This window comes from Agelaius tricolor, unplaced genomic scaffold (assembly GCF_023055355.1).
Source record: "Agelaius tricolor isolate 1412-34295 unplaced genomic scaffold, bAgeTri1.0.p SCAF_18, whole genome shotgun sequence".
NCBI lineage: Eukaryota > Metazoa > Chordata > Aves > Passeriformes > Icteridae > Agelaius > Agelaius tricolor.
The window spans coordinates 4,980,974-5,005,885 of NW_027269278.1; the positions used below are offsets into that span (position 1 = coordinate 4,980,974).

A 24,912-nucleotide genomic window follows, 5' to 3' on the forward strand; every position below is an offset into this window, starting at 1 on the left:
TGTTACAGCTGCTTGCCCTGGCACCTCTCTGGGCATGGGTCCTTGCAGGAGATGCCAGGAGAGGCTTCCAAAGCCCTGGAAAGGCAGGGAGGTACCCATGACCTGATGAGCAGCAGTCAGAAACAGCAGGACTTCTAAATTCTAGTGAACTTATAAATATGGACCAACAAACCAGCTCCTACTGCAAGGCACCCTTAGGCAGGCAGCAATCATTCCAGAGAGCAAGAGCTGGGCAAGCACTGCTGAGCAGGCTCTGGCCAGGTATGCATCATGTGGAGCTGCATTTCCCACCTGGAGAGCTCATACCAAGAGGGGAACAGCAAAAAAACACCACCCAAACCCAAATGTTTGTGTACACAAGACAAAAGACAGGTCCAGAAAGACCAAAAGATGAACACGGAAAGAGATTTATAGGATTCAAAAGAGCAGTCATATGCAGGAATACAGGGAAAAGGAGATAGGGAAGAGAAACCAAAGAAGGTGAAACAAGTTTTGCTCAGAGTTGTTATCTGACATAGATTTCTTGTGCTTTAAAACACAGAAAGATTCTCCCTGGAAACCTGCAAATTCTGCATCTTTCAACATTTCAGTGGAGAGGAGCTGCAGCCAAGAGTCTGGAGAGCTCCATCTGCCAATGTGGCTAACGAGTGCTGGGCTCTACCCAGCTCTTGGCTCTCATTCTCAGGGATGTGGGAGACCTGCTCCAAGAGTGAGGAGGTGCCATGTGGCACCCTGGGAGCAGCTGGAGCCCCAGAGCAGCAGAGCAGCACACTCCTCTCCAACGGGCTTTTGTTTCTCAGAAGTGATCCTTCTTTCCCATAGACTTAGATAAGCACATGCCCCCAGGCCAATATATAGTTCCAATGCATGTCTTTATTACAAAGCAAGTTTGGGTTCTGGTTGGTTTTCTGGGGTTTGAGTTTGTTTTTTTTCAGATTTTGTGTTGTATTCTTCTCAGTCTCACAAAGCCACTTAAGGAATTAAATCCAGCTTTGAATAAAGGGGTGGAAAAGTGTGCAAGGCTTATGGAATGCCATAAGGACTTGTAAGGACATAAGGACTTGTAAGCCAACAGTAGAGGGTGCTACAGGTAACCCCAATCCTTTGAGACACCTGTGCCATTTTGGGTCCATTTATCCATGGATTTTTTGACACCAAAAAATGGCACTTCTCATCTTGGTACTCCCATGGAGCCACTGGACAGAAATGGAATGTCCAGAGCTTTTCCCCATAGGCCAATCCACATGAATAGAAGCTAGCACCTGTAACACAATGTATCAGTCATTAACTGAAACCAAGGGATCCATTTAACCCTGGCATTCCCAGTTTAATCCATCCTCCATCCAGCCACCTGCCAGGACCAGGCTCCTGCAGTGCTGTGGATCACAGGTTGTGCTAGAGGTACACGGGCAGGGTCAAAACTTCTTTCCTCAATTCTCCTTCATACCTTCTAGTCCATGGTTTTAATAGGAAAGTAACTTTATCTCCACTGGCTGGCTTCCTAAATCTGATTCTTGGAGTTTTACACCCCAAATGCTGCTCTGGGAGTCCCTTTCCATGGGACTGGCTCCCTGGGAAAGGCACTGCAGGTTGGCCTCCACACACCAAAGCTCTCTTTCTCCCTCAGTTCCCAGTGCCATGGAGCCTTTCCAACACAGAAAGCCTCATTCTTGACCACCTCCCCCAGCCCCTCAGGGCCAAGGGGGTGAATACACAAAGTGCACAACAGTGAAGTGAGCTCTGTGCAGCAGGGTGCTACAGTGTAAAGCTGAATAAAGATGAATGCTTCCCTGACAACAATTCCAGTCACCCCTTTCCTTACTGGTTTTGCAAAAGACTTGGAAAGCTCAGCCTTTTCATGCAGCTAATTAACAAAAGATTTGGACTTTCAGCTTTTAGCCTCAAGTCTCTGAAGAGATATCACACTAATAAGAAAGTTTATGGAAGAGTTCAGAACTGACTCAACTCTCCTCCATTTTCCCAAGCAGGTGGATAACACTACCTGTGGTGTTTCATGGTTTTTTTCACTCACATCAAGAATTTAAAGTTTGCTCTTCTCTTCCTGCAATGGGCCTTGAAGAGCCCGGCCATGCACTGTCCTCACATCCAGACCATTTAATCACAGAATGCTGGACTCTGCCAGATCCCAGGTTTTGCTATTAATTTCCCCATAATCGCTCAGGTGTTCTTCAGGTGAGAAAGGCAACCTTATTTCAGTTTCAAAGCTAGAGGAGGTTCTGCCCTAGCAGAAGGCAGCAGCAGAGCCCTCAGATACAGTGCTCAGCTCTGCCTCCAGGACACGTGAGCGTGCTTTGCCCAGGGCTGACCACCCCAGAGCCAGCCCCTGCATTTTGGGTTACACTGAGCCCCCACCCCCCAAAATGCCTCAGGAGCAGAATCTCATCTCGTTATTGCCCTGAAATAAACTACTTATGGTGATTATTTTGTCTGCTGACTGGCTAACAGCAGTAATCACTTAATCTGCTTAACACCTGAGCTTTCACTTTAACAGCCTTGGCAAATCTTGAAGAGCTAAAAAGGTTAAAACTAATCAGCATCCAGTTCTAATAAGAATAATTAGTGTTTCCTACTCAAATGCATAATACCTCTTGCTTGTAGGAAAATGGCAGCTCAAAGGGAAGATTTGCACTTGTGTTTTTTATTGTGTTTTAAATAGTGTCAACCTTCTTAATGCAGAAGGTGGTGATAACATGGTACTAGCTCCCTTTATTCACACAGGCTGTTCAATAATCCCACGAAAAGCAGAAACAAACTGTACTGCTGGTTCACAGGACTGTAGCTTGCAAGTTTATATTGCCTTTAAAGCTCTTCCTCACTGCAGCTACAAATCCAGTCCTTTCACTCAATCCTTGTTGGATTTAACCCAACTACAGTCACAAGGGCTTCAGACAGGCCCTAGCACTGTGCCCTGGCTGTGCCAACTTCTTCAGCCCATCCATTCCAAAAAAGGATGAACCCTTCCTACCCACCAACAAGCCATATGCATATATGAGAACATCCACTATCTCTAAATGTCTTATTTTATCATGCTTACAATCTAAACACGTTTTTGTTGCTAAGAGACCAAAACAGCAGAATTCGAGCACAGCCTTGGTATGTCTGCTCAGCTGAAATTAATAAATTCATTGCCACTGATTTACTGGGAACCAGAGCAGCATTTTATGCATACTGAGGTGGTGGGGAAGGATTATTATTATTATTATTATTATTACTATTATAATTTGTTAACTATTAAGCTAAATGGCTTTTCCAGCCCTCCTCAAAAGCTTGGTCAAAAACTTTGCATCAATGTGGCACTGTGTGTCTCCAAGACCCAAAACAATACATGACATTCTGAATAGTTCAGTGCCAAATCAAACCAGGAATCCCACCATGACCATCTCTATTTGCACATGAAATCCCTGTGATTTGTGTACACATGCATCTGTGTACAATAAAAACACACCTAAATCAGTCTCCTGCAAGACTCATTAGATCAGTATTTTTGTGTACAAATTAAAATACCAAACCTCCCTCCCAAACAAGACAGAACACAGAGCTGAAAACATTTTTCAGCATAAAGATAACAAGATGACAGACAGCTTCTGAAACACTTGCTTCTCAATGCTTTATGAACTACATTAAATATAAATGCATGCAGTGCATGCAAATCTTTTCTTACCATACCTTGACCTAGATGTTTATCTCCTGCTCGAGGCTCTTCCAGTCTACAGCTGCCACTCCCAGTGTTTAGGGTGAGTTCTGACAGATTTGCACTTATCTCTGCATCATCAAAATCCATATGGCTTGAAAAGGCATCACCAGTTAGGAGTGGGTCTATCACCAGTGGAGAGCAAGGTGGGGATGGAGAAGAGAGAGATGACCTTGGGGACAGTGATGTCATGGATTTGGGAGTACCAGACAAGGACCTCAGAGCCTGCATGCGACTCGTGCTATCTGCTTTTTGAGTTTTTGCTACTTCATTCTCATGAATAGTGGTGATACAGCCTGATGGCCTAAACCCAGTGGCTCCTTCTAAGAGCAAGTCAAGCTTGTTTTGATATTCTGAGTCCAACTGCTCCAGCTGCTCCAGGTGCTCGTAGTAGAGATCAGTGAAACTGGCTGAGGTGGACGAATCCTGGCTGGAGGTGGCAAGAGATCCTCTGCTAGATGCAAGAGAACCAGGGCTGCTGCTCGAGGAGAGGGAAAGCATGCTGGTGGAGAGACTGAAGGAAACAAGTCAGAAAACCATGACACTGTATCTTCTGATTTCTCATGAAAGCACTGCAATGTCACCACATCTCTCAGCCCACAGGTGCTGCTTTGTTAGCTCAGGCCACACGCATTAGTCCCCAGAGCAACCCAGAACCACAGTCTGCACAGCAGGAACACTGGGGCACTGCTCAGTGAAACACTATCCATCATACACATTTTTCTACTCACCATCTCAGACTCCTGAGAGTCCTTGTTTAGCCAAAACAACTCTAATGAACAGTTTCAAACCAATTAAAATTAGTGCCACCCCCCTCCTCCCACATCTCTCTGGAAGGTATCTATGGCTCCTGTTAATCTCCAAAGCAGACTGCAAAAACCAGCAAGGCCCATGCAAGAAGATGAAGTTATTGCAATGAACTGTCTGACCATCTGGAAATTTCCTTCCATTTGCCTCAATCTTGGAGCTGCAGCCAAAAGGCAATATCACAGCTGCCTGGAACTGGCCCTCAGAGATCACAGCAGCCAGCAGTTCCCAGGAAGCTGGCAGGATCTATCCATGTGAAAGACTGCTACATGGAATCCAGGGCCAAGAGAGCAAGGGAAAAAGCTGGGGCTGGGCTGTGAAATCAATTCACACGCCTTATTTATCCCTAGAGTTCTAGGTTCAGAACATAACTGACAACAAAATTAATTTTAAGCAGGTGCTGTATAGAAGTCTGTCCAGATGAGAAAGTCCAGACACCACAGCAAAGTTTTCTGCTCAGGAGACCCAGCAAGTATTCCAGTAGTGACTACAACATGTACCATCTCTAGAAATTCCATTTAAGCCAAGACTCCTGCTCTGCATATTGAAGACCTTGGTTATTACTGACCCTCACTTCAGATGCGGATTAGCTATTGAAAAAATTCTGAATATGTAAAAGTGCCTTATGTTGCCCCACTGAAAAACAGTGAGATATTAATAAGCCTATAATAATCCCTTATTTATTATTTATAGGGTAAAAGCTGGAAGCTACATTTGTATAATTATGTCCATGACCTTTTGAGAAAAAGGCAAGTATGCTGTATTTAGTATAATTTTGGCAGAAAATGTCTTCTGACAGATGTGCTCTGCAGCACATTTGCTCAAAAAAGCTTCTGATAGATGTTTTTGCATATTGGCAGTATATACACATCTGTTGAAGCCTAATGAATTTACAGCTTTTCAGTGTACTTTCCTATGAAAAGGGAAGGATTTGAAATTAATCTTTTCCCTGTCAAAAAACTGGGCTCAATTTCCTTTTGTATATGCCCTTGAATGCCAGACATTTTGCATTATGGGGTTAATAACAAACACTTATTCTTATGAAGGAGCATGCCAAGAACACTGGGCACACAGTTAGGAAGAAATTAGTTTCACATGCTTCTTGGTCACCTCAAAAGATCCCTAATCAGCTAGGTGAAATGAAAATGTGATGCATTTCCACTGCATAAAAGCCTCACAGATAGCTATTCTCCATGCTGGCTTATTTACATGTCAGTCTTGCACTATGATTTCTTTCCAGTCTTTTCGGTGTCATCTTCACAAAATGAAACAGAATCCAAGTGGAGCAGAAGCTACAAACAGAGTAAATTCAGTACACACTGGTAGGAAAAAACCTCAACCAAACAAAAATCCCACCAAACCTTCCTGGCTATCAGAATGATAACAATATACTTTTAGCAAAATGATTTGGCCTTAGTGCCTGCAGTCATGCATTAGTCTGGACATAGCAATCCTGTGTTCTTCCAAAACTACAGCCTGAACTAGAAGCCATTCCTTACACCATATGAACCACAAGAGAATCAGGGATATCTCTATATATTGGCCACATTACAAGCCACAGCACACTTGGAATTAGAGAAATATGATCATTCATCCATTAATTTGTAGTTGCATTAGTGAGATTCACTCCACTTGCTGTCAAGATGTCTTTAGCATACTTTATTCATGTAATACTTCAGTAATTCAAACTTTAGTGAATAAATCTCAGCTCTCCCTGGTCATCTGAATATTACTGAAATAGAAGGGACTGTGCAAACTCCTGCTGTGAGACAGAGGCACCACCAGGAGGTTGAAAAGTGCCCATCTAAACTGACCTATGATCCCAAAGCTTCTCCTTCCCCTGACTACACAGGGGCCTGAGGCCACTCCTGAAAGGCCTTTCAGCCCTCAGCTGGGAGCTGGGATTGTGAGCAGAGAAAGGCAGTGGCACCATGTGCAGCAAAAGCAACCCCAGCTGCTGGAAGGGTCACCTACCTCTTGAGCTGGGTGTGCAGCATGGCCACCAAGCGCGTGGTTTCCTCCAGCTCTCGGACAAGCTGATTTCTTTTGCTGTTCAACTTCAATCTAAGAGAAGATCAAAGAAAAAGACAAGCTAAAGCAGCATTTAATATTTTAAATAAGGAGTAAAGGAAAAATCTACTTTTTTGCTGTGAAATCCTGCAAAAGTTGATAGGAATACCCAGGAAAGAATTTGGTCAGGATGTGTAAGTGTTTACCAACATTAGAAAATGCAGAACTCAGTCCTGAAAACATTCACAACAACACAAAATAATTATAGCTGGTACCACAGAAGTTAATGTTTCTAGGATGAGGCCTGAAAAGAGCTGGGCAGATTTTACTCACTATACACTATTGCATTCCTATAGTTCCTGTGTTAATAAAGTATAAATGTCTTCATTTCCTTCCACTAAAGTCTATGGACCATCAAGGGTTACCTGATATAGTTATTAACCATCTCATTACAGCTTTACATTATTGGCTTTAGCAGCATCTCAGCTTTATTGCCCACCTGAACTGGTGTGAGACAAACACATGTGCACGTGGGTGCTCACACCCTAACTGAACAGGCCTCTGGACACAAAATCCTTCCCCATGCATGTGTTGTGTCTTTGGCATTCTAGAATGTGATCATATTCTCAAAAATCCCAAATGAAGGGGTATACCTTAGGGCAAGACCAGAACCATTTGTCAAACCATAGATACTTCAGGCAGGTAAAAGTCTCATGGTCAAGACATTTACATTTTTTCCAGCATGATAAAACCATGAAAGGCCTATGCAGAAAATTAGTGTCAGCTGGACAATGACCACCTAGAAAAAATGAAAGTATGGAGCCAAGGAGAGAGTGAATGTAATGTGCCTATTCCATATATGTTCAAGAGACTGCAGCTGCCAGAAACACTGCTGAGCCACCCTCATTAATGCATCCAGACTGTGAAACACCTGTAGGCAATGCCTCATGCAGTATTCATCCTCACTGTACATTCCCCTGAGATCTCCCCCTGCAACACAGGTAAAATTAGGGAAGAAAGTTGGCATTTTTTTCAGCTAGTTTAGATTCACAGGATATTCCCTGCAAGCCCCACAGCCCTGTCAAATACCAGATCCTACAGGAATCACATACAAGGATGCTCAGAACAAACAGCAAATTTAGGAATTTAAAATTCCATCTGCTGACATTTACCAAGGCCCAGACTGCACAGCAAATGTGGAAGCTGCTGTGAGGTGCTGGCTGCATACAGAAATGTTACACTACAGCAACACTACACTGGGCTATTTTGAGCACTCTTTACATTCCCATAAAGGATCCATTGTAGGAACAGCAACCTTTCCCCAGTGGCACAGGAAGCCTTGCAGATGGGTTGTTTGGGAGATGAGTTGAGAAGCTCTCTGAGTGGAGTGTCCTGGGAATGTGAGGGCACTGCTGTGGGCTCTCAGCCAGGGGATGCTGGCATTTGCTCCCAGTCACCTCTTGTCCAAAAAGGCCCTGCCCTGTGCCCACTAACCCACCTCTCAGTGAGAGCTTTGCTCTGAGTGTCTCTAGCAGCCTGAAGGTCTTCCTCCAGGCGCCTCCTCTCTGTCTCCAGTCTCTCCACTTCTCCTCGAGTCCATTTTCTGGGGCTGATAAATCTCATTTCTTTCAAGAGCTCCTCCTTCTCATTAATCAGGATCAGACGGTCCCGCTCAGAGTCCAGCACGCCAGGCCAGGCCTCGCTGTCAAGCTTAGCCAGCTGGATTTTCAGGTTTGCTATTCTGCAGGGGGAAAAAAAATGCAGTTATTCCCTGAGGAGTGCCTGACCTCCTGCTCCAGACCAACCACATCTTCCAGAGCCCTGAGGAAGGCTCTCAGTCCAGGACAAACACCCTCAGGTCCCCCTGACCAGAATGGTGCCAAGTGCTGGGATGTGGACATGCAGAATGGGATTTTAACTCACATTTGTTCACAATAGAAAATGAACTTTCTGGCTAATATGCAGTGTCCACCAGTCAGGAAATAATACAACAAAAATTCTGGATGTCAGAAAAGGTGATCAGATATACTATAGGTGTTTCATATGCATTACAGCTGTGACCTCAGAGTAGTTTGGGTGGAGGGTATGATGTGATAATTACCTACTCTTTAATCACTTTTATGGAAATAACTGTGTTCTCCCCATGTATGATTCAGATAAAGTTCAGTGGTTAGTCGAAAGCTTAGAAACATTTTGTCTTTACAATGAGGAAATGAATCATATCTCCATGCTGCTAGTGCAAGAATCCACCTGTGATTCAACAGTAAGCACTCTGGACACTTTAAGGAGCTACTTCTGGTGCAATCTGCACTTGAGGATGTGAGGAGTTGGAGAGGCAATGTGATCCTACCAAAATCCAGAGCTGCATTTCTGCATCAGAATCAAAGCCTATTTTCATTAGAGGTATCATTCCAGATTTCAGGTGAAAGCCTGTATCACCAGTCCTTCAGCACCACACCACATCAGCTCAGGGAGGAAGATAATGACTAAAAGCAGCAGCAATACAGATGCAGAATTTAGCAAGAGCTTTGACTGACAGAGGAGGAGAGCACAGCTTGTGGCAGGCAAGGAGGCTGCTCACTCCAAATATCTGCCTGTTCCCAATTTCCCAAATATCTGACCTGCTCAGTTAGGTCCACAAATGATCAGCTTTGCAATGCAAACACACAGAGAGAAGCAGAAAACCAGCAGCAGGCCAGGATCCAGAACCAAGGGCAGTAATGCCAGTCTTCCCAAAGGAAGCTCTCTCCTTTGTATTCACTAACCTGCAACTCTTCAAGACCTGACAGGCTGATCATGGTAGTTTGATGAGAAACAATAGTACAGATAAATCTGAATTAGAATTACCAAGGATCTGTGATTCTGAACTCACACAATCCAAAAAATCAAGTGGGAAGCAGAGAACGGGAAGGACAGAATGTGCTGGGATGAAAAAAAATCTGCAAAACTTAGAAGGCAAACAAGGAGAAAAAAGTATTTTGCAAGATATTTGCAAAAAAAAATTCACCTGACTGAACATAAGAGAGGCAAGGCATATGTGCCTCTTCATGTAAGGAAGTCAGGTTAATCCCTTACTTGGGTTTAGCAAATACATAAGAAATGGAAGTGACATGTAAAATGAATGTCCAATATGCTTCTCTCTTTGAAAAGGGCTTTGTGATCTGGTGACAGACTTACTGAACTTAAATCAGGCACAGCAAATAGTTGCAGGTACTGATGTGGATTCACCTCTGTAGAATTTGATTTATGCTGCAGAAGTGCCAAGGTTGGTGTGTGTTTCCTGCAGCCAACCAGCACACAGGCAGGCTCAGAGCAAATTCAGTGCCAACCAGCAAAATCAAAGTGTGTGGAGTAAGCAATAAGATGCAGATCTAGGCAGCAGCAGCTACAAGGCTCCTGAATAGCCTTGAAGAATAAAGCTTTGTCTTCCAAGCTCCAGAGGCCAAGAGGATCCTGAGCCCAAGAGAGCCTGGGAAGGATTAGACTCACAGACACTGACCTGCCTCCACCACCACAGGAGACAGACATGAGATCACCCTTCTGAAGAGAAGCATCACTTTCTGTAAACCCATTTCCCACAGCAGGTTGCTTACTCTAATAAAAGTTCCACAACTGATAGATATTCAGCTCAACTATTTTTAGGTCGTCTTAAGAGCTGTTTTGTTTTTGAGTGCCTGATTAAGTGCAATACTGTGCTCCAACAAAGAATTAAGTGGCATTAATTCATAATCCAAGAATTCCTCAGTGCATTTTGAAGGGATATGAGTCTAAGAGGATTGGCTGGCATAAATCTGATCACTTTTGGCATACATTTGCATGCATATGGCTTTTCCACTGGAATTTGTTCTCTATGCATTTCCGAGTCTAAAAGCTTTGTTAAACTAACATCCAGTTTTACCTTTGGTACATGATCATTATTTTCCCCCTTCTCAGTTAAAATGAGGTTTATTATTTTATTTTTCCAATGAAACAGCACCATCACTAAAGAAACACGTTGCAGAAGGTCTGCACTTGGCTGAACAGTCCAGCCCTTCAGCATTCACTGCCTGAGTCTGATGAACCAGTGCTGAGCCAGGCTGGGCTTGCAATGCTGGCTCAGGTCACACCACCTTTCTGAATGGCCACCAGACAGAACATACACAACAGGAAGCTCAAGTTTTATTTTATTGTTCTCTTTCTACCTAGAAAAGGCAGTGAGATGATTTATTCATTGTCAAAACAAGGCTCTTTTTTTTGTTAATTAGGGAAAGTTACTACTTTCTATTATTATACAACACAGGCATAGCACATAACATTTTTAGTGTCTCTAGAAATTGTTCAGAGCACATGCATCTCCACAGGAGCACAAGATGTGTCTCTACAACTGGTAATTAACAATCCTGTACCAGATAAGCTTCTGTTCTTGAGAAAAAAACCACAAACTAAGTGGGAGGTGTGGTTTAAAAACTGACCAGTCAAATATCCACCATTGTTGTAATGTTGCTTAATGTGACATTAAAGTATTTCATTTTAGGAGATTAAAAAAACATACTTCTAAAATCCCTGAGTTACCACCAGTCACACAGAACCCAAGCTAAAAGTTTAACTGCTGAAGAAATCAGAAGAGTGCAGGGTGCAAGTGCTACACAATTGAGGTACTGCTATGTGTCTGAAATTGTACAGAATAATTTAATTGCATCTCTGATTACATTTATGCTGCAGCAGCTATCTCCTTGCTGAGATGTAGCAATGACAACCTTTTTGACATGATGCCATTCTCAGTTTTGAATATGATTAAGCCAAAGGTTTGTCTCTGTAGCTGCCCTGTGGTTTTTTTTGGGTTTTATATTATCTGCTCTCTGCCTGAGCTGGGACAGGAAAGGAATTAGTGGTGGGGAAGGGAACTGGGTCCTGGAAGCTCTGGTGGTGAAGTTCAGTCAGATATTCACCCACAGCTGAGCTTTTAGTCTGGTACACAGTAATGGTGCAAACAGTGTCTGCCAGAGCCTTTCTAAAGCACCAGCCCCTTACAGATCTAGTAGTTCTAAACTAAGTAATATGGGACCATCTTGATTTCAAACCTTAAGTTTTAGCTTTCCAGATACCACAGAGCTAATAAAACACATGTATTTCCATCACTTGGCTCCTTCACAGTTCGTGCGTGGGCAAAGTACTTAGTCCTCTATTGTGTTTTTGGAACATTTTAATGCTGCTGTGGGGACAGGAAACACTTCAAACATCACAAGGAAGAATTTTCACAGGAACAGAAGGTTCCTTGTGAGTCACTATATCCATAGTATTGTTCCAGCTTTAAACCAGTCGAGGTACTTGTTTCTGCAGCTCCTACTAAATACTGTGCCAAAACCATGGTACTTTTATAGCTGGAGATCTTTCCATTTTAGCATCAACTATTCGTGACCATTTAGAGTCATGTTTCCTCATGAAAATGTTTTTTAAACTTTGAGAAAAACCTATAGATAACCTAAGAAAAATATGGGGTATGAGCAGCAAGTATTCTTTAACTGCAAGGTGTTTTTATGCCCCTCATCACCACTTCAAATGAACCACTGTGCTGCCTTAATAAAGTTCTCTCTCTTTATAAAGAGCATATTAAAAGAGCAAGCTTGTCATTATTCACTTGCCCCTCCTTGGAAAAGGTACAGGATAAAGCAAGAGTATTCCTCTTCAATCTGAGTGTGTAAAGTCAGTGTGAATTAAACTGAAGCCTTCAGCAAAGCTTAAAAGTAAAAGGCAATTTTAACATGCCAAATTAACCACTGCATCTGGAATGGTATTTTTAATGTTGCTTTTAAAAGTCACTGAATCATTTGAATGTCAAGGTGGTTTGGCAAATCTTGGACTGGCAAAATAAACAGTTCTGATAAAATTGCTCCACCTAAGAAAAGAAATACAAATTTGTGTCAGAAGCAGTTGGGCACACAGTTTTTGACAACTGCCACACACACAGATCAAATTTTATGCCACTGAGAAGCATGGCCTACTGGCTACTCCAGAACACCAAAATGAGAGAATTATGAGTAACCTCAGCCTGAAGGCTCTGGTTACTTCTAACCAGAGGCTGGAGAAAAAGCCTTCTCTTTGCATATATCCCAAGCACAGATTGTACCACACATCTGAACTTTGTTATTCTGGAGTTGCAAAGTCCCTCTAGAGCAGTTAAAAGCGAAGAAGGTCACCACCAGCAATGGTTACATCACTGAACAAAGACTAGGCCAGCCAAAGTCTAAGTAATAATTCTTGGTGGTTTTTCATTTAACTATGCAGTTGTGTTAGCTATTATCTATTAAGAAGTAAATCCTGGAAAGCTTTTGATTAAATTGGCCTGTTAAGTAGATAGAATATTTTTTCATCTATTCTTCATTCATTTGAGATCAGAGGGCAAAGGTGAAAACTTACATTCTTACAGATAAGCTCTGGAATTGCAGCATTGGCCATATTTTGATGTGAGGTGTTAACACAATATACATTTCTCCTTATCACACTTAGGCACGCAAGCATTCATTCATTTCAAACAAGGTAAGGAGATGCCTTGCAGTACAGTCTCCTTATTAGGAATGGGGAAGCACTGGCAACAGGTAGCAGAACCACTTATGTCCCCATAGGTGTGGCCAGACTGAATTCTTTATGCATTAGTCAGGCCTTAGTAATTTCTAGGATGGTTATTTATTTCTTGAAAGATAACACTGGCCCAAAAAGCCTATTGTCTCACTGGCTCCAAAATGACCACATTTACCAAGCAGCAATGCTGGGTTTCAGACTGGTGGCACCTCTTCTAGTGAAACTTCTCCTCAGAATGAGCTGTGTGACAATGAAGAGGGCAATGGGCCAAAGGATTACCTTCTCTTCGCCTCTTCATACTGCAGCCGCAGTCGCACCTTCTCGGCCAGCTGGTTACTGCTGCTGCCCACAAACTGAGACAAAAACACCACATCAGCAACTGAGCAACCACTCCTCCTGTGATATTTCCTTGACACTCTTACAAGTGACACTTGATCTTAGTCATTTCCTAGTTAAACCAATCATAACACAGGAACATGCTGCACTTAAATACATTTTTCATTATTTCTTCAAATACTTAAACCCCAACAAGATTCAAAGGCCCTTTCTGACCTAGAAAGAAGACAAAACCCACCACATCTCTCTTGGGCTTCTATTTCTATGAACACACAAATACTTTTGCAATCCTCCTTCTTAAATCCTCTTTGCATCCTTTAGTGCTGCACTGCAGTTTGGTTTGGATGACATCTTGCTTTGGCTGTAAAGTCTTAAAGACAAGGGACATCCCATCATGCCCAAATCTGCAGATCTTTACTAACATGTGTGGCCCTGACTGCAAGTGGCTGCAAACCTTTAAGTAAAGGCTCACAGGAGAGGCTCTGTGCTGTCCTGTGAGAAATAAGATGTACCCCCAGCACTGCCTGAGTCCTTACCAAGGCTGGGACCAACCTGACACTTCTGATCTCCTGGCACATGTGGGACTGAAAGTTTATGAGCACTACAACTTTGGTGGCATCAAAATAGCTGCAAATAAGCTGTTGTTGTCACTTGTAACCCAGTGAAAGGGTTTGGACACCCTAAGGGGAAGGGTCCTCATTGGAGCTTAGCCCATACAGACCTGCTCAATGTGTCTTGTCTCATAAGTTATTGCTATAAAGAGCTAAAGGAATGTTTGTATCACAAGAAGCTACACCTACAGGCAAAATCAAACTTCCTTCCCTTTTATTCCTACCTGGGTTTCTCTGATAGAGACAGTGTGGGGAAACACCAGGTTGCCCTTAGAGATACATTAACACTGCACACAGAAACAAAGCCACACCAGTTTAAACCAGAAGTTATGATTTTACAGAAACTTGTCCATGCTTGGAAACTCATGGTGAGGTAGCTCTACAGACAGTTCAGAGGAATGTCTCCATTCTCACACATTACTCACATTTCCTGAAACATCTGTCTGGGAGCTGACATCCAGGTACTGCCGGGGTAGCAGAGGGCTGGAGCTCTCCACAGACACACTGCTGGCCCACAGGTCTGACTGGGATCCTCTGTCATTCACAAAGCTGTCTTTTAACCTGGCTAAGCTCTAAAACCACAAAAAAAAAAAAAATCATGAGGTGAGCTCATTTCTGCCCCAAGTACCTCAGCAGCTACATAACTTCAGCCTAACCCCATGACTCAGATCTGACCATGTCTGCTGTGCCCACTCAGACTCTGCAAACTCGAGGTCAGGCATGGCTGGACTGCATTTTATACTTCTCATTTCTACCATCTGAAGAACTGCAGAGACTGTGGTCCAACCCCAACAAAAAACTAGTTTAATAAAAACCTCAGTTATGTATCTGAAATGCAAAATACTTAAATTACTTCTCAGAAATTCAATCTTCTAGCAATGGTGACACAAAATACTATAAAGTCATCTTGTTTCAATACCTGAATGAGGTCTTGTTTTTCCTTCTCCCCTGATGTGATGGCCTTCTTGAGAGCTTTCATTTCACTTAAAATGGCTTGTGCCTCATCAAGTTTGTAGCCACCTTGAGTATCAGACATTTTCATGTCAATTCTGTATAGAAATTTTAAAAAAACAGTAAGCTAACACTTAATAACATCCAGTTAATTGAATCATCCTAGATGCATGTGTCTTGACAGGGATTTTTACAAAAAAACACTCCAAACTATAACAAGGACAGCAGAAGGAACAAAAGACCCCACTCCCCACTGCCTAAGTTACTCCACTCAGCAGTACATTAAGCTAGAGCTCTCATTTCAGCAATATCATCATCTCTTTGACTCCTTAGGGAGGACAAAGGTGCATACAAACCCCCCAGACAGTGTGTTAGGGCAGACTGCTGCTAGCTGCCTTGTTCCTAACCTAGAGAGGATCAGCTTAGCCATCTATGAAAATTACCTTATCTTCAGTCATGATTTCAAAAACCAGGCACAGACTAACATGCACAGATGTATTTGCTTGCACAATTTAATTACAAGCCACTTCATCCTTCCCTTTCCTCAAAGGAATTCTACCAGGGTTGACCCTTATAATAAATATTCATCTGAAAGATGCCAGATGTTTGTTCACACAAAGGCAAGTACCTGAAACTTTTCCTCCCCCTGCACTCCACCTCCAGTCTTTCCTCAGTGCCCTAAATCAGTGACTCTTATAATTAAGACAATGAGCTGTAGTGTCATCCATATTGAGCAGTACTGAGTAAAACAGAATATCAGTTAACTGATGAGATCATGGTTCAAAACCTCTTTGCCATGAAGTCAGTTCTAACGTGGTCAATCCCACACAGGCACTGATTTGAGAGAACTCCCCCATGGCTGTGTACTGCTTTCAGCCTGAAGATATCATCAGCAGCATATTTCAGCTTGTTATTAGGCAGCTATTTATAAATGTAGTGGGGGAAGCATTGCAAGCCAGAGATGTTCTGAAAAAAAAGATCTTGAGAACACACTTACTTCTTCAGGGTTTGAAATCCATGCTCTTTGTACTGGAGCTCTTGCTTCATGTGAGCTACTTCTCTCTTGAGTTTATTAACCTGCAGCAAGGTGTCACATTTTTAGAATGCTATTTTATATGAGTATTTAGGTACAATGCTACCCATTCAGTTCAAAACTTTTTCAGTGTAGACAGTACTCTAAACAAAGTTTCCAGGCAATCAGCTCATGCCAGGAGCAGGAAACAGCCCTGACTGCCTCCTCATCAGGACTTTATCACTGGCAGGGCTATATCCAGTAGCTGCTATCACACCTCTTAACAAGGGCCTCAAGGGAAGTTCCAGCCATGTAAGTGGAAAAATTGAGAAAAATTCAAAAAAGACAGCAATGAAACACATGGCAACTTTGCTCAGAAATGTTTAAAACCTTCTCAGTCATTATCCCCAGCATCAGGACAGGAGTTACCCTGCAGCACCTGAAGCCACCCTCCAAGCTCCCCAGAGAAAAGGCCCCACTGCACAAGTAACTCAGCAGGATGATAATCCATACTGTAAATGCACTGACCCTACAGCTTGCTGTTTTATATTCCTCCACAGAGGCCACACTGACCTACTTTGCTTTAGTCCTTTCTTCCTCCCAAAGTGAGCTCTGCATGAGAGCACACCCTCCCCTGCTGACAGCCTGCACTAAGCCCTGCACAGAGCAGCTGCCAGTCCCGGGGGAGGACCCCAGCTCTCCAGCCCTGCAGGAGCCAGCATGCAGCTCCACATCCCACAGCCATCCTGCACTGCCAGCTGCCAAGCCAGGCTGAAGTCTAAGAGGGAAAGAAAAAAAGCTGTTTTAAATTCCTAAGACTGCAACGTTAGAAAATTGTGATAAACGACCTCCTAAATTACAACATTAGCTCTCCCAGCTGCTTTGGCATCTCCTTTCAGAATTTGCCATGAGGTCTGGAAATACCTAAACATTACTCATGGCAAGCAAAGGTCCATTTGTACTACTCACCCTGGATTTTGTAGTAGCAATCTCTGCTTTGAGGATCTCGGGGTCATACTTGGAACTTGACGAGGAGCCAGAAAGCACTGGAACAAACACAGAGCCAGTTCAGCAGCTCTGCCTTCCTCCCTGCACTTTTACCAGCCCCACCACAGACAGAGATCTCCCATCACTCCTGCACACTCAGACCTCCACACATTGGGTCTGTTACCCAATTTCCACTGCTCAAAGACAGGGCAAGGCAATAGTGCAGTCAAGTACTCCACAAAAAGTGCAGACTGAAGGGGCCAAAGCATGTCCTGCATCTCCAAAGTCTGGATTTGTTCCAGGTTAACACACTTAACTCAAACTCCCAAACACATTCACTCCATTCAGTGGTGTGGCTTCCTGCATTTCCAAAGGCATTTAACAGAACTGAAGGGACAGGCATTGCAGGAAGGTTTACTTAATTTTTTTTTTCAGACTTCCTCATTGAGCAAACAATCCACTGAATGTTTAGAAACAAAGAAAAGAAAAGAATCAGAAGAAACTGAAAAATGTGATGCAAGCCTTTTCACAGCCTTGAGGACATGACCAACCATACAATGTGTCACACCAGATTAAATCAATGTCCCATTAAGAGCAGAACTCTCTTCTCAGCAGCAGTTAAACCCTTCTGCCTCAGAAGGTACAGAAGCTCCCCAATGTGCAATGTTGTTAGAGGTAGCTGTAGGCAAGGGAGATATTCTGATCCTTGCAGCCATCAGTTTATGCCCTATAAAACATGGGAAAGCATTTCTAGTTATTTCTGTTTGGTTGTATTTTTCAAGACAGATCCCATCTCGCCCATGTAAGTCATGTTGTCAGTGCATTGCTCTGGGTAGAGTACTCCTAAGAAAAGAGCAAACTCAGTTCTTTAGAGATGAGGGACTGCCTCCTTGTCAAACAAGAATCCTTCAGTTGACAGAAAACTACTTAAAAATGTTAACACCAGGCACAGGATTAGCCAGTGGAATTCTCCACCATCACACATAACTCACAAGAGCGAAACAGGGGGAGGTTCTTGGCTGGCAAGAACACAGAAAATCTGCAATACTGAGGATTATAACAAAAATTCTGGAATACATGCAGGAAATAAACCCTGTTCTGGACATTTTCCAGCTCCTAACTAGGAGTAAGGAGGAAATACAGCATTCTATGAAGATTTCTGCACCAAATATTGAAGTGACATTGGTATTGATGTGTTGTGACACAGAATATGGAGCACAAACTGCTGCTCTGTTCTGCACTCACAGAGAGGCAATCCAGCAGTGGTGACTTGGAACATGGCATAAAATACAGACCCTCAGCTCCCCTAAACATCACTCAAATACCTGGGATATAAAACTACAAAAGGGCCTGGAAATACTATCCAAAATGGACCTTCTCACCGTGTTTCTGTACTTTAAACAGGGAAATCAAGGAAAACACCATGTAAGTTAACTTTTTCACACTGAGCCAACCACCACAATTGTAGCATTTATTGAAGCCCATGCAGAAAATCTGCACATTGACTGCAGTGACTGAGCCCCACACAGGAGTGTCTCACAACAATCAGCCTTTACCAAACAGGTGCTGGGCAGACACCATGCCTGAAACAAACTGATCAAAGATGAGAGTGCCATGGCACACCATCCCAGTGCTCCATCCAAGGAGCAGTTTCATGCCTGTTGCTGTCCTACAGGTGTACAGCTGGGCAAAGAGCTGGTTCAGAGCTCACAAAGTACTCACAGCTGGTCTGAGAGCCCAGTTTGTGCTCCCAAACGTCGTGCAGCTGCCGATACTCCTGCTGGGCCAGCTCAAGCCTCTGCTGTTTCACTTGGTAGATCTCCTTCTGGGCAGCAATGGCCTCCTGGGCCAGGACAAGGTAATCCTTCAGCATGTGCTCCTGCTCCCGCCTCCATTGCACCCGGGGGTCCTCGATCTGAGTCGTTTCTTGGAGACAAAGCAGAAGAAAGCAGGATCAACAGAATGCAAGTTCGTTCTGCTTCTTGGAAAAGTTCCACTGTTTATGACATTTTAAAATAGTCTCTTGCCCCATCCCTGTGATAAAACAGTTGACTAAAGACATTTTCCTTTTTTTCTAAGGAGGTGACTTTTGATCCACAATGAATTCCAATGAGTTCTGCCATGCTGAATAGAATCATTCACAACAAAACTGTCATATAACTCTCCAACTCCTCTGCTGCTGAAGCTGCCCTGGTTCTGGCTCTTAAAAACAAGAATATGCATACACAGTTGTACGATACTGACATTGACTGTTATACTTATCTTTATGGCAACTGCTTTATAACATTACTAATATAATGGCTCTACTATTTCACTGATAAAACTTTTAGAAAATATCATTGCCCCATAACTGCAGTATACTGCACCTGACAACATGAAAGCAATTCTAAATCTGCCCATCCTCTTTGGCTGCCAAATGGCTTTTATTGCAGGGGGAAAAGAAAACCTGCTCACTCAGATTCCAGAGGCAAGTAAAAATAAAGTCTGATAAAATCACAGATTTGTGAAATCATCTTAAATGATATTATATGAACAGCATCTCAGAGAGGAGCAAACACTTTCTTTAGGGAAAGCAGGCACAGCAGTAAATGACTGAAGGATATGGGAGGTGGGATTCAGGGTAACATAGGGAATGCAGCAGTTACAGCACTTCCATCTCCATTACCCCAACACAACCAATACATTCCAGGTTTCTAATCATGAAAAAGGGGTAAGGTCACAGACATGCAGCTACTCCTAATACTAACGAGGTAAATTTATTGTCAGTGTTTGTCCCTGTTTTGTGAAGAAGTGCCCAAAACATTTTTCATTTCTATTTCAAGGCTATTACATGTTCTTGTTTGGAGCAGGTTCCAATATTTAGTTGATCAAGTGCTCTGAACTGTCTAAACTAACATGCTTGAATAAGGATGCCTAGTTACCACATAATGAATAATTAATAGAAAGGACTTGCTTGAAACTATCAGTGGGAATCTAATCTGCATATCTTAAGAGCCTCTTTAAATATTTAGTAAAAGCTGCCAGAGTGGAAGGTATGAGCAGCTCTTAAGTGAGTTGGGCATAAGACTAACACAGCAGTACACAGGATGTGGGGAAGAGAAGTTAGACAATATTCTTAGCAGCACAACTAGAAATAAAGGGTTTACCCAAGGGATGGACACTCAATCCTTCTCACAAGCTGTCCATGATCATGCTGAGGAGAAAATTAATGGGCTACTCCAGCAGTAAGTTGTTTCTAACAATATCTCAAGACCCAAAAGAGCACATGGCACTTCAAATTACATGGCAAAACTTGGAGAAGGCACAAAATGCATCAAAAAACCCAGTATAGTTTGTAGAAGCATTTATATGGACCTTTACAGCTCCTGCTAGCAGAAGCAATATTTCAGCTGATATAATATTAAAGCTAGACCTGGACCTGAAAAACTACCCCAAAAGAATATGAGGGAAAAGCAGCTGCTTGTACCAGCTGTAGGGGCCCTCATGGATAGCACTGTGGTCTTGGAGGGAGCAAAAGAAAGATCAGGAGGGCACAGAACCTGTAAGACTCTGACATCCCCATGCTCCTGCCTCGATTCCTGCCCTCAAATCCCATTTTCCAGACAACCATCACCCACACCCAGATGAAGTAACCCTTTTCTCCACAGCTGAACCACAAGGGGAAAGTCTGCTGTTACCCAGGGAGCTGCCCCCACATCCCCAGACATGCAACTTCCCTGGACAATCACCAGCAACTGAGACTTAGGGCTCTCTACTTTCCAGCATAAAAAGTTATGTTGGCAAAGTGCCTGTGGCTCTTGAAGTCTGATGCTGGACACTGGATTGTAAGTCTACCTCAGCATAAGTCTTCAAGCCTGGTTATTTCCAGTTTTTCCTTAGACTAGCAGCCCATTCTTCCTAGAATCCCAAGAAGGGTGGTAGAAGCTGCTGCAGGAAAATTCCTCCATTATGAGCAATGAGGAGGAAGACTGCAAAAGCCTCTAATCCTGAACACCTCTGTGAGGTGGTGAAGCACTGCCAGTGCTCCAAGCCCATCCACAATCTGACCCAGGGAATGCCCAGCAGAACAGCTCACAGAGAGGATGGACAACACACTGAGGTATTGAAATGCTTTGTGTCCAGATTTATTCTAAATATTCACCTTAACCTTTTCAGTAATCAAAGCACTAACAGTAACCCCTTGATTGCAGCCCTGAGCTTTGGTTTTCAAACATGTAATAACCAATCAACAAAAGTGTTGGCCAAGGGCTCTCACTGAGCCCAGCTACTGAGAAATGCATAATACATTCAGGAGTGAGATGAAAGAACTATAGAAATGCAGGCTATTACATCATTTGTTGTCTTGTGAATTCCTAATTTAATGTTGAGCTTGTCATAAATAAATCCGCTTGCTTCATGTTGGAGGAATGTAGGTTTACAATGCTTGCATCAGCATCATTTCTTTGAGCAAATCACACTCCAAAGTTCTCCCAGAGAGGCACACTCAAGGCTCTGCATTAATACTTTATTAGGAATATTCTGGGTACTCAATTCAATTTAATTGTATTTATTTTCCCTCTGAGAGGTGGTTACAATTGTTCTCCACCTTGCTTCTTTTAATGGCTGGCCTTTAGATTTCATTTAAGTCTATTCTTGGGCTCATTTCTGATAGTCTCAAATACTTGTGCAGTACGAGCAAGACCCAACATGGCTCCATCCCCTTCCCACCCTCAGCAGTTCCTTCCTGCCAGGGAATCTGCCAGAGACCTTGGAGAGGAAGAAGGTTTTGGACACTCTCCAGAGGATACTTCAACATGAACCACAAAGCTGAGCTGCTTGATTAGGTTAAGGTAAATGGATGTGTTCTGCTCTGTCGTGAACTGGATTAGAGCTGGCACAAGAAATACGTCATGAGTTTGTTCCTCTTCTTTTTAAGTTTTTAGCTGGAATTCTTCTTTAAATATTGAGGCCTCTGACATCCCACACAAGTGGAAGTTTTTAAAAGGCACTGTTACTAAGCAGGTGTCAGCACAGCTGGAAGGCTTCTCTGCATGCCCCTGAATCCTGTGGTGCCTGTGAGTACACAGACCAGGGGCAACTGCCCCAGACCTTTGCATGTTCACCCTGCACCAACTCCAATGGATAAATAAAACATGTGTGGTTTGTCCCAACTGCATTCAACTATTCAGGCTGGAAAAGGCCTTTAGGACCACTGAGTCCAACCTCAAACTTAACAATGCTGGAGTTTCTGCTAACTGAAACACTCCAGGGGTCCAACAGGCTTCCATGTCCCACAGCTTCAAGTCAAGGCTATTTTCCCATTCCCAGACTGTGAAATGGACACCAGACCTGGTCTTACAGACCTGTAGGAGATCCAAATTTGAGCCTCGCAACTTAGCACCTTCTAAAGCAAAAGTTTGTCCACTCCTCTCCCCAGCAGATCTCCTTTGTGTGATCCTGTAGACTTGCCTACCCTTTCAAACTTCCCAATTAAAAAAAAAAATCAACATCCCCTACCTCACAGAAAATAGTTAGGATGAAGCCATTTAAAGATATGTCATCCCAAAATCACAGGATTTACATAAGTTCTAAATAAAAATATTTGTGTCACCTTTACATCTGGAAACTTATGATCTTTGTATTGTATATTGGGGGTCAGTTAGAGCTTATGGGAATAGGTTTTTTTCATTCTGCATTTTTAACACCCAAGAGAAGTTGCTAAAGCTTGGAGGGTGCAGTCTCAGGCCAGGTGAAGTTGTGGAAGTTTTGAAAAAGGGAAGGGTGTGAAGATGAAGATATCCAAGGGGGGAAAAAAATCCACCAAGGAAAAAAATGCACCAGAATTCCACATTTTTTATTTAAAAAAAAATAATGTATTTTAAAAAAAAAGTTTAAGTTCTCAGTTGAAGTCCTAGAAGTAGATTTAAAAAACCCACAACTTAAAAGCACTTCCAGGCACTTTTGTCTTCTAAAAGTTTCTCTCAGTATGAGTTGCAAGCTCCCCTAAAAGGGTCTGGGCATGGCTCTGCTGTGAATTTCTGGGCTGCAGCTGGAGCTCTTCTGCAAAGAGAATCAAAGTCACTGATTTGTTTTGCTTATTACTTTTCCAGGGGATTTGTTCTAGCATAACCCATTACAGTTATTCTATAATGTCTGCGATGATATAACAAATGCTGTATTTTTTTATAATTCTTATATATATATATATTTTATAATTTTTATAATAAATGAACTTACAAAATTAACTCTTTTGGTCTATCAAGCCATCTAGCAAAGGGTATAAGCAGTGGCTTAGTTTGAGGGCACAGGATAAAGACACCCCAAGCCTGAACAGGACATCCCAAGCTTGAGGGTTTTGTCTCCAGCAAAGGCAGTGTGAGCTCCTGCAGCCAAGGGAGCTCATTCAGTTCACCCCTGCCAGGGGAATCAACACAAGACCTTTGCACTGTTTCTGATGCTCTTGCCACAGGGACAAATTCCAGGCGTAGAACAAACTCCAGATCACTGCTACCCAGTTGGACTCCTCAGCAGAACCAAATCTGACAGAGGTGTGTCCATACCATTGGCTTGAACGTGGCTGCCAGTTTGAAGATTGCAACCCCAAAGGTGTCAAATTCCTGCTCAGAGAGGGAAGTACTTTGTAGGATGGAGAAGGACAGGGTCTGATTTCACGAGCTGCAGATGCCATTGACTCTAAAACATGCTGTTAGCAACTCTGTGGTTTTGTGTTCAGTAAACTTTAATAGAGGCACAAATCACTCTGCAAAAACACAGTAGCATGTCACTTACTGGTGTTGTGGTCTATGTAATAGACTCCAACCTGAGGGTCATAAGCTTCTTCCCATCCTAAGGGCAGCTCATCACTGATGCAGTCAGCAAAGGTCAGTGGTTTAGTATACCTGAAATGCAAAATAATACTTAGCATGAATAAAAGAACACTCCCACATGCCTGTTCCAAACAACTGACCAGAAAACAATTGCCACAAGGGCTTCAGTATCAAAACCACAGAGAAATGAAAGTTTCTCTGTAAAATGAAAACCATTTTAAAGCCTTTGTTCCTATAAAATAATACACCACCAGCTCTTCCCTTTCTCCATCTGAAGTTAGAGCAAGATGAATTCATTCTGACAGAGCTCCAGAGCCTTGCCCAGCTCAGCCAGTACTCACTCGACAAAGGAACATTAAGAACTTTGCCAGAAACAATTCCTGCCTCTCCAGTGAAAGAACAAGACTGTTTGCAGGCAAGTCCTGTACCAAAAACATGTAGACAAGAAGGAGCAAGATGAGAAATGCAATTTGCATAGCATGAATAAGTAAGGCTGAACAATCAATAGCAAGTGCTGAGGACTGTGGGACCACTTGTCATGCAACTTCTCTCATTTGCATTGCAATATGCTCTGTTTCATTAATGACAAACAAGATTAGTTTCTCAGTATCAGAAAACGTGTAACTCACTCTGTCTGAACAAGGAAGTATTTCCACAGCACTGCTCTGAGGAGTTTTTCTATTACAGAGCACAGCCAGCAACACTCTGAAGGCCTGTATGGCCAAACACAAAGCTGAGAGTACCCACTCCTTGAGTGGCCACACAGATTTTAATCACCAAAACCTCGTCCCTTTCCTCCCTTTCACTCGGAGTTAATGAGGTTCAGCTTGCACCAACAAAACTACAAACCAAACAGCACTGCAGGGAGGCACAAGGCAGGAGGAATTAATTCTGCAGGTGCCTCACACCCCCAGCTGCCAAAAGCACAATGTGCCAGAGGCCCAGAGATCCATCACACAAGCCCAGCGCTCTGTGTGGTGGATGGATGGATGGATGGATGGATGGATGGATGGATGGATGGATGGATGGAGGCTGAGTGTTCCCTCCCAGAGAAGCCCTTGTGGCAGAGAGCACAGGACACACTGTACAACACCACAGTTCCTCCAGGCAGGCACACACTGA

At 43.0% G+C, this 24,912-nt stretch overlaps 1 protein-coding gene and 1 long non-coding RNA gene across 4 annotated transcripts in view; both read right to left on the bottom strand.

Moving 5' to 3' along the window:
- WWC1 (WW and C2 domain containing 1) overlaps positions 1–24,912 on the bottom strand; it is a 67,056-nt gene that overhangs the window by 12,457 nt on the left and 29,687 nt on the right. For all 3 annotated transcript variants that reach the window (XM_071443110.1, XM_071443112.1, XM_071443111.1), the window contains exons 2-11: positions 23,753–23,862; positions 18,707–18,910; positions 16,967–17,043; positions 15,983–16,062; positions 14,954–15,083; positions 14,460–14,606; positions 13,367–13,440; positions 8,028–8,270; positions 6,494–6,583; positions 3,688–4,226 (exon numbers count right to left, since the gene is read on the bottom strand). In XM_071443110.1, the coding sequence (XP_071299211.1) occupies positions 3,688–4,226; positions 6,494–6,583; positions 8,028–8,270; positions 13,367–13,440; positions 14,460–14,606; positions 14,954–15,083; positions 15,983–16,062; positions 16,967–17,043; positions 18,707–18,910; positions 23,753–23,862 (1,694 nt within the window). The remainder of the gene's footprint in view (positions 1–3,687; positions 4,227–6,493; positions 6,584–8,027; positions 8,271–13,366; positions 13,441–14,459; positions 14,607–14,953; positions 15,084–15,982; positions 16,063–16,966; positions 17,044–18,706; positions 18,911–23,752; positions 23,863–24,912) is intronic.
- Positions 22,799–23,745, bottom strand: LOC139597621 (uncharacterized). The gene is made up of 2 exons (XR_011681655.1): positions 23,402–23,745; positions 22,799–23,023 (listed from the first exon to the last, which is right to left on the bottom strand). It is a non-coding gene; the product is annotated as an uncharacterized lncRNA (long non-coding RNA).